Source organism: Octopus sinensis, linkage group LG3 (assembly GCF_006345805.1).
Source record: "Octopus sinensis linkage group LG3, ASM634580v1, whole genome shotgun sequence".
NCBI classification, from domain to species: domain Eukaryota; kingdom Metazoa; phylum Mollusca; class Cephalopoda; order Octopoda; family Octopodidae; genus Octopus; species Octopus sinensis.
The window spans coordinates 25,017,103-25,034,390 of record NC_042999.1 but is presented as its reverse complement, the minus strand read 5'-3'; the positions used below and the strand labels follow the sequence as shown (position 1 = coordinate 25,034,390).

The following is a 17,288-nucleotide window of genomic DNA, read 5'->3' as shown; positions in this document are numbered from 1 at the left end:
GCATGGCCGCAGTCAAATGACTGAAACAAGTAAAAGAGAGTAAAAGAGATATATACAAACATTTAAAGGCGGCGAGCTGGCAGAAACGTTAGCACGCCGGGCGAAATGCCTAGCCGCATTTCGTCTGCCGCTACGTTCTGGGTTCAAATTCCGCCGATGTCGACTTTGCCTTTCATTCTTTCGGGGTCGATAAATAAAGTGCCAGTTTCGCACTGGGGTCGATGTAATCGACTTAATCTCTTTGTCTGTCCTTGCTTGTCCCCTCTATGTTTAGCCCCTTCTGGGCAATAAAGAAATATATATACAAACATTTATATTTATATGTTCTGAATACATATGCATACATATACGGTCTTAAATATATTACTCTTACACAAAGTGACGAGCTGGCTGAATGGTTTGCACGCCGACAAACTGCTTCGTAGTATTTCATCCGTCTTTACGTTCTGAGTTCAAATACTACCGAGGTCGTCTTTAAAAAAATAAGTACCATATGAGCACTGGGGCCGATATAATCGACCTACTCCCTCCCACGAAATTGCTGGCCTTGTGCCAAAATTTGAAACTAATATATTATACTCTTACACACACACATACATAACGGTCAGTTGGTATGGTGGTTAGAGTGTCGGATAGATCACTAGACATTAATTGTTCAAAAAGAAGTCTGGCGTAGCATGGTAAATTCCATTGTCTCGACCACGGTCGAACAATGATGATGATGATGGATTGTTCAGGCTAAATTTGAATGTTGCCGGAGTCAACTTTACCGCTTATCCTTTCGGGGTTGATAAATATATTACCAGCTTTACAGTGGGGGTTAATTCTTCTCTCTCTTTCTTTCTAACTTACCTTTTTCCTGGTCCCACTAGTATATATAATAATCTGCTCGTTCATTTTCCCGTCATGCTTTAGTTAATTAGAGAGGTGGGGGTGAAGTGAGTAATAGGTGGATCAAATTTGAGAGAGAGAAGAAAGAAGTGAGGAAATGAGGCAAAATGCGTCACGTGGTTAGTTGAAGCGAGAGGTGAAGAGCGAGAGAGTAAGAGTGAGAAAAAAGAGGGAGGGAGAAAAGTGTTAACGACGTGCTGTAGCGTGAGGAGGGAACGGTAAAAAGAAAGAGATATGTTTAGGATACAATATTTGGCAGAGGTTGATGTTCTGGTAGTGAGGTTAAAGAAAGACAGATAAAGAGAAATGGACACGGTAGGAAATTACATTAAGAGAAGAGAAAAGACAGAGGGAGAGAGATAGGGTAGGAAAGAGGGAGAGAGGAGAGAGAGAGAGAGGTAGGTAGCGTTTGTATTGTCAGAGTAGTAGTAGTAGTAGTAGTAGTAGTAGTAGTAGCAGTAGTAAAGGTGATGATGACGTGGTGGTGATGGTGGTGGTGGCGGCGGCGGCAGTGGTGAAATTTTTTTTAACTAAATCTATATTATTCTTCTACCTGTTCATTCCCATTTTATGCATTAATTCGTAAGGGAGAAGAAGAGGGAATGTGAGAGTGAGTGAGGGAGCATATAGCCAGTCGATGCATTATAATGTGTTACTTATGTGGTTAGTGGAAGTGAGAGGATAAAGAGAAAGAGAGAAATGTTCGAGACTTGAAGGGAATTACTTGGTTAAAAAGTTTGTTGAATAGATAGAGAGAAAGAAACAAAAAGTACTTACCTGAGGGTAAGTTTTAAAATTATATAATATACTAGCAGGGATACTCGGCGTTGCTCAGGGTTAAAATGGCATAGTTTCATATTCTTTTACTTGTTTCAGTCATTTCACTGCGGCCATGCTGGAGCACTGCCTTTAGTCGAACAAATTTACCCCAGTACAGTTCTATATTTAAGAGATGAGGAATTATGTACATTATTTACGTTATTTACATTCGACGGATATTTACCCCAGGACTTATTCTTTGTTAGCCTGGTACTTATTCAATCGATCTCTTCCGCCAAACCGCTAAGTTATGGGAACGTAAACACACCAACATTGGTTGTCAAACGATAGTGGGGGTACAAACACTGACACACACACACACACACAAATATACACATATATATGATGGTCTTCTTTCAGTTTCAGTCTATCAAATCCACTCACAAAGCTTTGCTCGGCCCGAGAACGACATTTTTTGTCTTCATGTAGGCCTCTGTGTCTTTTCAAAGTATTGGTAAAATAGTAGGACCTTCTACAAATCCCACACTAGCATATTCATCTATATAAGTCTAATTAGCTGGGAACCACCTTAAACACTTAGACATAAACGGTCACCCCCAACCCCACTCGCCCTCCACATTCCATTATAATTTACTTTACACCTACATAGGGCCCCTTTTATCTCTATGAACTTACTAAACTTTAGCCATAATATAATTTTAAACCACCCTCCCTAGTGTAAATAATCCGGTTTGAGTTAGCTCCCGTTTCACCTTAAGTTAGAGTTATCCCCCTTCACTTACACCGTCGGTGACTAAAACTCACCACTGGTTAAAACCAATTTAATGCACACATGCGCAAAAAATGTTCTTAGTCAAACTCAGGATTCCACACCAAAATAATATATACCCCGCTTTAATTACCCAGCGGAATCATAAACTAACCAATCTACTCCACAGTTGAATAATCAACTTAAGAACATAATATAATGTAAGACTAACAAATGTTGACTTTATTATTATTACGCGTAGACGGTCTGGAAAACTCTTGTAAATTGGTTACCAGTCCCGAAGTAAGACCTTTATATCTAACTCATATAACTATTTTTAAACACCCAAGGGAAATAACCCGTAGCACATGTACAATATTTTTTAAAACACTCAATGTTCGATTACTTTGAATATTGATTTTTTTGTGTGACCTATTTTTAATTTTTGCAGACAATATCACTTTCATACTTTATTTGACACGTGAGTAGAACTCATGACTGGAAACTTCTTGACATACTTAGATTGTTGAAAAAAATCGATAATAGGGCCCTTCCAATGGATCCTTCTATCAACTACATATTACGAATATTTTCTTTAAACAACATAAGGGAAATAACTAATACTACCTGCAGATTTTAGTGAAGCGATCACTATTGGATTTTCACAATCAGCCGACCTAATTCTGCATTTCATTACTCAGTTTTGAACTACTGAACATTATTATTGCATTTCCTTAATTTGAATCTTACACATTAAAGACTTCATTCATACATTTCTATACCTAAATACTTTTTTGAATGCCCATTACTCCGATAATTCTGCATTTTTACAGTTACACTTTCCATGACAGCAGATTAATTTTTTTTATTCCACAACGTATATGTAGTGGCTTCATGCAGGCAAAGCGTGGATTCTGTCCACGATTGCCAAATTTTACTTAAAACTTCAGCAGCGCTTTTCTCACACTAAAACAATAGTTTCTCTGTGAATAACAGCAGTTATACATTTGCCAGATGCCTTCGCTAAACAGAATAATGTCTTTGCCTCTCACCAACCCCCGACAACCTCTCACACCAACCTCCGACAATCTTTCTCGCCAACTTCTAAAAACCTCTCTCGCCAACCCCCAACAATCTCTCCCTCCTCCGGCTGACAGTTTTTTTTTTTGTACTTTTTCGTGACGGAAAATACACCTTTTGTGGCAGTTATAACGAAATTGCTTTCTTATATCAGAGTAATAAGAAGTTTCAATCGAACATCTTCACCCCCGGGAATTACCGGGTACACCAGCTTGTCTACTACATATGTGAAAAGTCGGTGTTTGTGGCGTTGTTAGCTAACTCCTCCTACATCGTTTTATTGATTTTGAGGAAACTTGACATGTGAGTAGAACTCATGTCTGGAAACCTCATGGCATACTTAGATTGTTGAAAAAATCGATAATACGGCCCCTGGATAGGATCTCTATAAATCCGCTTACGAAAGTGAAGGCTTTATCTAGCAATTTCCTAGAAATAGATGCATAGAAATCTACGATATCAAATGATGGGTCTTTATTCACTATGTCTGGTGTAGAAGATATAATCAAGCTTGCAATGTTTTGATGATAGGTCATCTCAATTAATGCTGACCTGGGTTTAAATAACAACAACGACAACGAGGAGAGAAAGAGGAAGTGGACAGTGTTTCATCGATATCAGATGGTACCACACAGTACAACATGGCACCACACGGTACCACATCTTTAAGACGGTAGCATATAATTTGAATCAGATTTGGCTACTGTTTTGATGGACGGCCATATGAATAAATGAAGGGTATTTCTGACTGTGTGCGTCGCACTTTGTCAATTTCAGTTGACTCGGTCAACACAACAACCACAAACAGCATCCACAACACTACACCACATCAAACTACACCACACCATGTTGGATGTAAACTTTCTTGTTCTATTTTTAGTTGTTGTCTGAAAAGAAATACACTTGTAGTTTTGATGTCGTTCTATTCCTATATCCTACAGTCCCTCAGGCCCAATAAATACGATGCTCTCTGTAATTTCCATGCAATTCTAAAGAATATCGCCCATGAAGGACCAGGTTTTCTCGGATGGCACCGAATATACTTAATTCTGTAAGTAACACATTTACTTTGAATCTTCTTCGATGTGAAGCTGATAGAATTTGTTGAAACAACGTCAAATACAGGCAAGTCCTAGTAGCAGCACTGTAATCTTAACACAGATCTATTATGGTCTATTTTCCATACACTATTCTTGCTAATTACAACACTAAAATATATCGACTTTCAACACCTGAGGATAGATGCGAGAACTTAGTCAGCTAAAGTGGAGTATCATGGCAGTGCTATGATGCAGGCCCCTATATTGATTCAGCTGACTCCGCCTCCTGAAAGCAGTAATAAAATATTAATTCTTTTCCCACGGAGTACAAACGCTTTGTATATTGATGGAATCATGTGATGTTTATGCCTGTTACAAGGTAAACTAAAAAGCTATTAATGCGAATGAAACAGGCTATAGTAATGTGAGCCAGCTCGGGCCATCATTTGGTGATGGTTTCTTCGATTATCGTAGATATTTTCAGGTATGGAATATAGTTACTCTTTACTCTTTACTCTTTTACTTGTTTCAGTCATTTGACTGCGGCCATGCTGGAGCACCGCCTTTAGTCGAGAAAATCGACCCCGGGACTTATTCTTTGTAAGCCCAGTACTTATTCTATCGGTCTCTTTTGCCGAACCGTTAAGTAACGGGGACATAAACACACCAGCATCGGTTGTCAAGCAATGCTAGGGGGACAAACACAGACACACAAACATACACACGCATATATATATATATATATATATATATATATATATATATATATATATATATATGAAAAAACAAGTCAAAAATAGAAAATGCTAAAATAATTTTATAGTGAACATTTCAGTACCGGTTTCGGTCATTTTGAGACCTTTTCAACTGTAACGATTAAATAATTAAATTTAGAAAAATTAGAAGAAAAGTTTTTTTAAAGGAATATTTCTATAGTAGTGTTCAGATATAAGTGGCATTCTGCCTTTCTCTGACTCCCTTGTTTGCACTTGTGTGTTCGAGGTCGTTGTGAGTTCTTGGTAGGGTAGTAGAGGAAGAGGGCTGGTGAGGAAAGGGGGGTGGGAGAATCTGGGAGTGCCCCGATGGTCGTATTTTGAATGGTCAGTGGCGGCTGGCAGTCTCAGTTCAATTCAGGAGAATATTTATATTGACAGGCTTGTTTATAGAATTAGCGTAGGTGTTATACTAAAAAACATTAGTGACAAAGTTAAGGGGTAGGGGGTGGAGAAGTAGAAGAAGAAGAAGAAGAAGAAGAAGAAGAAGGAGAAGGAGAAGGAGAAGATGACGATGATGGTGATGGTGGTGATGATTATGACGACGATGATGATGATAATGATGATGATGAAGAAGAAGAAGAAGAAGAAGAAGGAGGAGAAGGAGAAGATGGTGGTGATGATGATGACGACGATGATGATGATAATGATGATGATGAAGAAGAAGAGGAAGAAGAAGAAGAAGAAGAAAAAAACAGAGAAGGGAGAATATGAATGGGTGTAAATATAGCTATGAAGGGGCTGATTAGTAATGGATTCTATGGAGTGTAATATTTGTGTGTGTATATATATTTTTCTTTTATTCTAAAGTTGAGGTATATTAATTGTTTGTCGTAGACCCGTTAAGAAGTGGCTTGTATTTTGTAATAAAGAGATTTTCTTTACTTATTCGTTGTCTCGAGGTTGTATCGTCCCTAAATTGGTAGAGGGGGAAATTCTGAAGTTTGGTGTTTTTTGTTGGCGCAAGTATCTATGTGTTGGCTAAAAGCTATTTTTCTGTTTTGGGGAATTTTTATCTGGGATCTGTGCAGGGCCATTCGTTTACGCAAACCATTTTTTGTTTGGCCTATGTACTGCTCTTGACACCCGGAGCAGGTTAGTGAGTATATTAGGTTCTCCGAAGCACATGTGAAGTTGCTTTTCACTGTAAACCGTTGTCCCTGTTTGAAGGAGAACTCTGATCCCTCAATAAGATAGTCGCATATCCCGCAATTGGGTCTTCCACATTTTTTTACTGTCGGCTTCTGTGTTGAAGAGTGAATTCGGGCTTGTGTAAGGAGACTTTTCATGGATCTAGGCTGTCTTTTGCTTTTTATGATCGTGTGTGTTTTTGGAGGATTGTGTTCATTCTGTGGTCTTTTTTTAGGAGGGGTATGTTGTGGAGGATGGTGTCGAAGGCTTCGTTATTGAGAGGGTTGTGTGTGGAGATGTATGGTAAGGCTTTTGGTTGTAAGTTTTTCTTGGATTTGGGATGTCTCAGTTCCTTGATGTTAAGTTGAAGGGCACGTTGAATGCACTTGTCAATAAGTGAAGGTGGATAGTTCCTGGTGATTAGGGTATCTTTTAGTTCTTGTAGTCGTGTGTCTCTGGTGTTTGCGTTAGAGACTATAGTGCATATCCTTTTTGCTAGATTGAAGGGGATATTCATCCTGGTGTGTCTGGGGTGGCATGAATTGAATGGAAGATATTGCTTAGAGTCTGTAGGCTTATAGTATATGTCTGTTTCTATTATATTATTAGCTTTCTTAATGAGGATATCGAGGAAGGGGAGTTGTTGTTGGCTATATTCCATCGTGAATTGGATGTTTACGTCCAGTCCGTTTAAAATTTTCTGGAATTCTATGAGTTTTTCTATATTTTTATGCCAAAGGATGAAACAGTCATCTAGATATCTCTTCCAGTTGTTTTCTATGTAGATGGAGAAAGGGCTGCCATATCTTTCTAGAACCTTACGATACAGACTGATCTCTAGGTATCCTATGACTAGGTTGGCAAAGGAGGGGGCCATTCGTGTACCCATCGCAGTCCCCGATTTTTGTCGGTAGAAGTTGTCATTGAAGGCGAAGAAGTTATTTTCCAGGATGAATTTAACCCCTTCTATCACAAATTCTTTTTTGATGCGGTGTGGTAGTTCGTTGGCGTGATTCTCTAGCCAGAATTGGATTGCCTCTAGTCCTAGGTTGTGGGGGATATTGGAGTAGAGGTTGACTACATCGAAGGATACCAGTATGGTGTTTTTGTTTATAGTATTCGGTAGGTGATTGAGCATATCTCAATAACGAAGCCTTCGACACCATCCTCCACAACATACCCCTCCTAAAAAAAGACCACAGAATGAACACAATCCTCCAAAAACACACACGATCATAAAAAGCAAAAGACAGCCTAGATCCATGAAAAGTCTCCTTACACAAGCCCGAATTCACTCTTCAACACAGAAGCCGACAGTAAAAAAATGTGGAAGACCCAATTGCGGGATATGCGACTATCTTATTGAGGGATCAGAGTTCTCCTTCAAACAGGGACAACGGTTTACAGTGAAAAGCAACTTCACATGTGCTTCGGAAAACCTAATATACTCACTAACCTGCTCCGGGTGTCAAGAGCAGTACATAGGCCAAACAAAAAATGGTTTGCGTAAACGAATGGCCCTGCACAGATCCCAGATAAAAATTCCCCAAAACAGAAAAATAGCTTTTAGCCAACACATAGATACTTGCGCCAACAAAAAAACACCAAACTTCAGAATTTCCCCCTCTACCAATTTAGGGACGATACAACCTCGAGACAACGAATAAGTAAAGAAAATCTCTTTATTACAAAATACAAGCCACTTCTTAACGGGTCTACGACAAACAATTAATATACCTCAACTTTAGAATAAAAGAAAAATATACACACAAATATTACACTCCATAGAATCCATTACTAATCAGCCCCTTCATAGCTATATTTACACCCATTCATATTCTCCCTTCTCTGTTTTTTTCTTCTTCTTCTTCTTCTTCCTCTTCTTCTTCATCATCATCATTATCATCATCATCGTCGTCATCATCATCACCACCATCTTCTCCTTCTCCTCCTTCTTCTTCTTCTTCTTCTTCATCATCATCATTATCATCATCATCGTCGTCATAATCATCACCACCATCACCATCATCGTCATCTTCTCCTTCTCCTTCTCCTTCTCCTTCTCCTTCTTCTTCTTCTTCTTCTACTACTTCTCCACCCCCTACCCCTTAACTTTGTCACTAATGTTTTTTAGTATAACACCTACGCTAATTCTATAAACAAGCCTGTCAATATAAATATTCTCCTGAATTGAACTGAGACTGCCAGCCGCCACTGACCATTCAAAATACGACCATCGGGGCACTCCCAGATTCTCCCACCCCCCTTTCCTCACCAGCCCTCTTCCTCTACTACCCTACAAGAACTCACAACGACCTCGAACACACAAGTGCAAACAAGGGAGTCAGAGAAAGGCAGAATGCCACTTATATCTGAACACTACTATAGAAATATTCCTTTAAAAAAACTTTTCTTCTAATTTTTCTAAATTTAATTATTTAATCGTTACAGTTGAAAAGGTCTCAAAATGACCGAAACCGGTACTGAAATGTTCACTATAAAATTATTTTAGCATTTTCTATTTTGACTTGTTTTTTCATATATATCAACTCGTGTGTTCCTTTTCACCCTTATACATATATATATATATATATATATTATATATATATATATATATATATATATATATATACATATATACGACAGGCTTCTTTCAGTTTCCGTCTACCAAATCTACTCACAAGGCTTTGGTCGGCCCTAGGTTATAGCAGAAGACACTTGCCCAAGATGCCACGCAGTGGGACTGAACCCGGAACCATGTGGTTGGTTAGCAAGCTACTTACCACACAGCCACTCCTGTTAAATGAAACAACCTTACTACATAACTTCTATATAATTTAATCATTACCGTATGTACGAATGACAAAATCAATCTGGGCAGAATTTGAACACGAAACAGACGATCGAATTTAAATACTGTTAGGCATTTACTCCTCTTATCTCACCCTCCTTCTCCCCACCTCTCTCTCTCTCTCTCTCTCTCTCAATTCTCAATTAAGAATTTAAGAAAAATGAGTCAGAAAAAGTCATTAAAAATTAACAAGGGCGAATTATCACAAAATAAATAAGTTTGCTGCAATGAAAAAGGAGTAATTGCGATCCTGTATGAGACAAAGGGAAAGAAAAGGAGAGAAAAAATAAAATGCAATGTTGGGAAGAAAGATAAGTGTTACGCATTGATACGCCACTAACTACATTGATAGCATGTATCCTATATACATATATATATATATATATATATATAAAAGTGAAGTTGTGTGAGTGTCTGTCTCCTACGATTTAGATTCCTAACTACTCCCACATTTTGCGGTTCAGTTTAACCAAATTCGGGTATCTTATAGTCGTGATTCATATCGAGCCCGTCTGCGTATTAGCGCGCGTCTACGATGAGTCTACGATTTTAAAAATAATTTAACATCATTTTTTTCCCTTTCTTCCAATTTTTTCGTGTGTCGATGGCGGCGGAGTTGGCGTCCACGCTCACACCTGCACCTGTGTTGCTTCTCCCCCTTCTTCCCTCCCTCGTGAAGCTGTGGGGAAGGGAGTGTAAGGAAATCAACGTCGTAAAGCGTTGTCAAGGAGACCAGCGTTCTTTAAGAACAACGACTTCATGGCTTGAAGACACCAAAACAGAAAAGGCTAGGAAAGCCCGAAAGCAAATTCTACAAAATCGGGAAACACGCCACACAGGGAAGGTTTCCCGTGCAAAGAATTTGCACAACCGAATGTTTTAGTTGTTGCACAACTTTTACTTAAAAAATATTATCCAAACACAAACTTTTGAAGGCAATATTGTATGGCGATGATACTTGTGAAATATGGTAATGGATTTAGTAGCCAAAAGGAGAGAGCAGAGGCATATTATGGTGGTGGTGGAGGCGGTGGTAGTGGCAGCGGTGGTGGTGGTGGTGCTGGTAGTGGTGATGGTGGTCGTCGTGTTTGTGGTGGTGGTGGTGGTGGTGTTGTTGTTGGTGGTCGTGGTCGTGGTCGTGGTCGTGGGGGTGGTGGCGATGGTGGTCGTCGTGTTTGTGGTGGTGGTGGTGGTGGTGGTGATGATGGTGGTGGCCGTGGTGGTCGTGGTGGTCTTCGTGATGGTGGTGGTGATGGTCATGGGCGTAGTGGTGGTGGTGGTGGTCATGGTGGTAGTGGTGGTGGTGGTGGTCATGGTGGTAGTGGTGGTGGTGGTGGTGGTGGTGGTGGCTGAAGCTGTCGTCTGGGTTCTTCCAATTTTTTCGTGTGTCGGTGGCGGCGTTGGCGTTCATGCTCGCACCTGCACCTGTGTAGCTCCTCCCCTTCTTCTCTCCCTCGTGAAGCTGTGGGGAAGGCAGGGTAGGGAAATTAACGTCGTAAAGCGTTGTCAAGGAGACCAGCGTTCTTTTAGAACAACGACTTCATGGCTTGAAGTCGCCAAAACAGAAATCGCTAAAAAAGCTGAAACAGATCCACAAAAACGGCAAAAACCGCCACACAGGGCAGGTTTCCTGTGCAAACAATATGCACAACCGAATTTTTTAGTTGTTGCACAAATCTTTATATATAAAAGTAAAGTTGTGTGTCTGTCTCCTACGATTTAGATTCCTAACTACTCCCACATTTTGCGGTGCAGTTTAACCAAAACTGGGTATCTTATAGTCGTGATTCATATCGAGCCCTTCTGGGTATTAGCGCGAGTCTACGATGAGTCTACGATTTAAAAAAAATTTACCATCATTTTTTCCATTTTAATGCATTTTTTCGCTATTATATAAGGGAAGTAACTCTCTAAAAATGTCTACGATGAGTCAACGATTTTAAAAAAATTACCATAATTTTTTATTCCATTTTTAGTGCATTTTTTTGCTATTTTTTTGCTATAACTCACTAAAAATGCTTATATAGTTATTTCCCTTACAAACCCGAGCAACGCCGGGCGATACTGCTAGTATATATATATATACTTGGAAATTGATGCGTGGCGTTCTCCGTGTTACTTGTCCTGTTTTCCATTTTTTCACTCGTAGTTTGCATATTTTACTGTTTGTTTTCGTACTTCAGGTTGTTTACACAGTTGGTGATGTCCTGTATCCATATATGCATATATATATATATATATATATATATATATATAATATGTGACAATTATTCGGTAGCCAAGATAATATAGATAATATGTTCAACTTCACTAGAATGTTCCTCGTGCCATTTAGTAACAGCTGGGGGGAACACATACGCCATAGAAACCGGAAAACCGGGCCCATGAGCCTTGTTAGGCTTGAAAAGGGCGCATAAATAAATAAAAACTTTTATATATATATATATATATATATATAGTTAATACAAACATGAACAAAGAGAAAACACAACACGAGGACGTGGAACAAGTATAATGTTATTGGACGCTTAGGAAAGGAAAGAAAGAAGGAGGATTTAGCGTTTCGAGCGGAGCTCTTCGTCAGAAACATAGAAAAAGGAAAGGTCCAAGGAAGGGAAGACGGAGAAAGAAAATCACCAACGATACACACGCGGACTCTCCTGTCGTTAGACGACGTATGAAGGTTCGCCAATTTCTTGTCAAACAACCGCACAGATGATTTCTTTATAGTGATCAAATGTTTGTGTCCACATGAGCGCACTCCCTCCATCAAATCGGCATTACTTGTACAGGTGCACTAGGTGCCACATGTCAGATGACGAAATGATCGCAGAGCAATGTGAAATGAAGTGCGTTGCTCAAGAACACAACTCAGAGCCCGGTCTGGAAATCGAACCCTTAATCTCGCAATCATGCATGCAACACCTTAACCACTAAGCAATATATAAAGCCAATTCTAATAAACGAACATCAAAATTATCAATAACAGACAACAAAAGGACGTGCACAAGGAATGTATTAGTTTGATGCTCAGTAAAAAGAGTTTCTGATGTTTCGAGCATAACTCTTCATCGGAAAGAAGAAAGGGAAAGTTCAAAGAAAGAAAAGAAATCGTCAACAGCACGTGTGTAGTTACTATACAGGCTTAACTTAACTTCGTTGTTTCGAGTTGCGTCTTTTTTTTAAGAAATTAATGGAAAAAACGTATCTCAACTTCAGTTGATTTATCCGACTTAATGACGGTGTCAATAAATTTGTAAAAGCATAAAAATTGAAAAGGCACCTAAAGAACAATACTGAAGTGGTATATCAAAAAGTGTAAAAATATGTACAAACCATTTGTTAAAACAGATGAACTAATATTCTTTTAATGTGTTTTTGTTTAACGAATTAAGTTGCGTCTTGGAACCATTGGATCTTTTCGGCTTGAACGGCAGTTTTTTTTTTATAATTTCCACGTAACTAAAAAATTTTAAACTTCGTATACTGGTAGAATGTGTTTATAAAACATCTTTTTCTCTTGGCTTTATTGAGAAAATTCTATAGTTTGTAAGATATTTGTTGGTTTTTTTCTTCAATTTCTGCAATTTCAACCAATCAATTACGTCTATTGAGGTAAAAATACAAACATTCTGTGCCGTATGAATATGTCTCTCGTTTAAGAAACAGATTGGGTTTATTTACATTTGTGAAGAAAAAAGATACCCTTCCCCCACCCCTAACCCTAAAACATTGAAATGCAATAGATCGATACTAGGGTTATAATTATGGGTGACAATTTCATATGACACCGCTAGAAAAACTGCCGTTCAAACCGAAAAGATCTTGCAGTAGAAAGAAATAGTTATTTCAATGGGCAAGTGTCTTCTACTATAGCCTGGGGCCGACTAAAGCCTTGTGAGTGGATTTGGTAGACGGAAACTGAAAGAAGCCCGTCGTATAAATATCTATATCTATGTGTTTGTGTGTGTCTTTGTATCTGTGTTTATACTCCTCCACTGGTTGACAACCAGTGTTGGTGTGTTTACGTCCCTATAACTTAGCGGTTTGGCATAAGGCATCGATAGAATGAGTACCAAGCTTAAAAATATAAGTACTGAGGTCGATTTATTCGATTAAAAGTTCTTCAACGCGGTTCCCCAGTATGACCACGGTCTAATAAGTGAAACAAGTAAAAGATCTCAACCAAATAATTCGGATTTTCGGTTTACGAGTTGTCCTGAAACAAGATAAAGGACTTCTCACTTAAACATAAGTGGCATTTCATGGAATCCCATATCTGTATGGGATTGCTCTAAGACAACCCGTGATTTTTTAGGTATTTTTTCAGAATAACACCCGCACGATTATGACTAAGAAAAAAAACTCGGATTTTTTGCGTGGAATTGAGTACTCTGACCTCCTAATATGCTGCAAATCCCTTACTTGGGTTCGGAAAGTGAGGAGCGAAAGGGGGGAACCCCTCCCCCAGGTCCTAGATTCATAGGACACATTTTTTTCGTTAAATGAATTCTTGTGACATCCTGATATGTTACAAAACCCTTTTTGGGGGTCTGAAAATGGATTGGAGTGAGGTGGACGCCTCGGAAATTTTACCCATCCCCTCTACCTCTCTTTTACTCTTTTACTTGTTTCAGTCATTTGATTGCGGCCATGCTGGAGCACTGCCTTTAGTTGAGAAAATCGACCCCGGGACTTATTCTTTGTAAGCCCAGTACTTACTCTATCGGTCTCTTTTGCCGAACCGCTAAGTTACGGGGACGTAAACACACCATCATTGGTTGTCAAGCAATGCTAGGGGGACAAACACAGACACACAAACACATACACACACACACACATATATATATATACATATATATGGCAGGCTTCTTTCAGTTTCCGTCTACCAAATCCACTCACAAGGCATTAGTCGGCCCGGGGCTATAGTAGAAGACACTTGCCCAAGATGCCACGCAGTGGGACTGAACCCGGAACCATGTGGTTGGTTAGCAAGCTACTTACCACACAGCCACTCCTGCGCCTATGATGTTTTCAGGGTTAGGGTTTTGGGGTTAAGGTTAGAGTTTTAGGGTTAGGGTTAGGGAAATGGATGTTTTTTTTTCCTGCGTGAAAATCGTGCTGGTGAAAAGATCAATGGGGGTAGGGGTGGATAAAATTTCCGAGGCTTCCACCTCACCGCACTCCGTTTTAATGCCACATCAAACTTACGATATGTAATCTTTATATATAAAAGTGAAGTTGTGTGTCTGTCTCCTACGATTTAGATTCCTAACTACTCCCACATTTTGCGGTGCAGTTTAACCAAAAGCGGGTATCTTATAGTCGTGATTCATATCGAGCCCTTCTGGGTATTAGCGCGCGTCTACGATGAGTCTACGATTTAAAAAAAAATTTACCATCATTTTTTTCCATTTTAATGCATTTTTTCGCTATTATATAAGGGAAGTAACTCTCTAAAAATGTCTACGATGAGTCAACGATTTAAAAAAAAATTTACCATAATTTTTTTTCCATTTTTAATGCATTTTTTTGCTATCTTTTGGCTATAACTCTCTAAAAATGCTTATATAGTTATTTCCCTTACAAAACCGAGCAACACCGGGCGATACTGCTAGTTCTGTATATATTTGTGTATTAACAACCCACGTATTATTGGTTCTTTCCTAACACAACAATCGGTTAAATTTTCTCTCATTCTTTGTTTCCCTCTAGGCTAGAAAACGCACTGAACCAAATAATTCCTGGTATTAACATTCCATACTGGAATAATACTCTTGATAACAGTTTGTTTGACCCGACTCAATCTTCAATATTTTCAGACCATTTTATTGGAAATGGTCGTGGACTGGTCACAGTTGGTCCTTTTGCAGGATGGTTTACACCGCATGGACCCTTACATCGCAATTTTGGACGTGTAAACCGGCTGATGACAACCAGAGACGAGAGAAACGTTATGTTGCGTTTTTATTTAGAAGACATTACGTACCCACATGCTCCGAACTGGACAAATATTGAGAAAATGCACAACCATGTTCACACATGGGTCGGTGGGCAAATGGGTAAAGTAGAATCAGCGTGTTATGACCCAATGTTTTGGATGCACCATGCATATATTGACTGCATTTGGGAGAAATTCCGTACCAAGCAGCGAATGCATGATATTGACCCCAGTAGCGACTATCCTTTCTTTTCTTACGGCAAACAGACGCATGCTCCAAATTCGCAAATTGGATTTGGTTGGTTGCTAGTACGACATGCTGTGCATGAATACTTCTCACATAATTTCTACCAATGTGCACCAACACCTTCTTGCTCAAGATCTCAACCAAACTGCGGTTCTAGTTATCTGAAATGTGATCTAACACGTGATATTTGCGTCCCGCTAGTGAATCTACCGAACTTGTAGAAGGATGGCCAGTAAAAGACGAAGAGGAGGGAAATAGTCAGGCAATGCATAAAATATTTTGACTTGTGTCATCTTTGTCATTTTCTTTATCTTTTTCATGGATTACCATCAGAAAATTTGATTGAACAAATTAGACTAGTTATAAATGCAATGTTAACTTTAATTGAAAACACACATGTACATACCATTAGACGTGTGTGTCATATACAGTATTTACACACATATATACAATGTGTCGTTTGGGTAAAACACGGGGGCTAAGTAATAAATCATTATTATTATGATTTGGTTTTCAGTTTTTAAGTGAAATAGTCGAGACCAAGAAAAGTAGAATTGTCGGTATTGACAAATTTAGTGCGATTGCTTTCACTGAAATATAGTTTGATGAAGACAAATGCATATTAAATAGTCGTGCTTATGCATGCTATAGTTAACCAGGAAATATGTCTGAAACAAAGATAAAAGGAAGAAGAGGAATTAGAACTGACAATTCACTGACAGATTAGGTTTCATCATGGTGTGACATAAACTTATTTGATTCATAAGAATATCATATGTATATATTCTCATAGCACTCGAAGAATCGGACGTGGTAATGTTTTTCATCTGTAAGAATGTCAGAAAAATATATTTCTCCTGATTGGGAGATGCAAGCGAATAACATAATGAGTATGATTAATTAATATTATCATAACACATATTAATTGAAACATTCTTCAAACAAGTCATCACGCTGGTAACTTCGGAAACATTGCATTTCAGGGGAAACTTGTTGGCAGATCATGTAACACTTGCCGGCAAATAAGAAATGCGAGATCATTAAGTGGAATAAGATTGTTTGTGGTGGGGAAACAGGAGAGATCTGTTGTTTTAAACAGGGACCTTCATCGGAGTGCGTTATTTTCAATCATATTTGTGAAGGGAGAATAAAATGAGATTTTGAGGCAGTTTTTTTCAAGCTCATTAGTGACATCACTGAACTGAAATGGTTTCTCATCACAAACCGTAGTACTTCTCGAGGCGTAGCCAGGTCCTAAAGTTAAGGGAAGCGAGCACATAAAGAAGGGCACCGTGACACATACCAAACAATTTTAAACGCATTTCTCATATACTCTGCGAAATATTTCATAAGTTATAATACACGTAAATGTATTCTAAATTCATTCATTTCATGTTTCAGTAACAATGTCTTTATATACTAAACTTATTACTGATTTAGGTAGCAGCCACCAACACATCACAGGAGACTGAGCAGACAGTTCGGATCTTTTCCTTTTGAACGGCAGACAATTTCTAGTTAACTAAACACTTTAAAACTTCGTATACTGGTAGAATGTGTCAAAATAAAACATTTTTTTTCTCTTGGCTTTCTTAAGAAAATTGTAATTTGTTTGTTTAACGTAGTTTAATTTTTCGAATTTTAACCAATCCTATGCTCTCTTTTGAGCTAAATTCATTTGCTGCGTCTAAAACTGAGACAACATCCTGTAACTAACCCTAAACCTCCCCCTAACCCTAACCCTAACCCTAAATTTTTTTTTCTTGATTGTTAAATTAATTTAATTGTTACACGTGTAAAAAAAAC

The 17,288-nt window shown here is 38.6% G+C and overlaps 1 protein-coding gene and 1 long non-coding RNA gene across 2 annotated transcripts in view; both read left to right on the top strand.

Annotated features, from left to right (window-relative positions):
• Window positions 1-15,769, top strand: part of LOC115209198 (tyrosinase-like protein) — a 27,598-nt gene extending 11,829 nt beyond the window's left edge. The window contains exons 3-4 of the mRNA XM_029777448.2: window positions 4,441-4,550; window positions 15,010-15,769. Of these exons, the coding sequence (XP_029633308.2) occupies window positions 4,441-4,550; window positions 15,010-15,703 (804 nt within the window). The 3' untranslated portion in view covers window positions 15,704-15,769. The remainder of the gene's footprint in view (window positions 1-4,440; window positions 4,551-15,009) is intronic.
• On the top strand, window positions 9,678-12,424 carry LOC118762418. The gene is made up of 3 exons (XR_004998166.1): window positions 9,678-9,690; window positions 11,491-11,493; window positions 12,284-12,424. It is a non-coding gene; the product is annotated as an uncharacterized LOC118762418 (long non-coding RNA).
• Window positions 15,770-17,288: the final 1,519 nt, after the last annotated feature.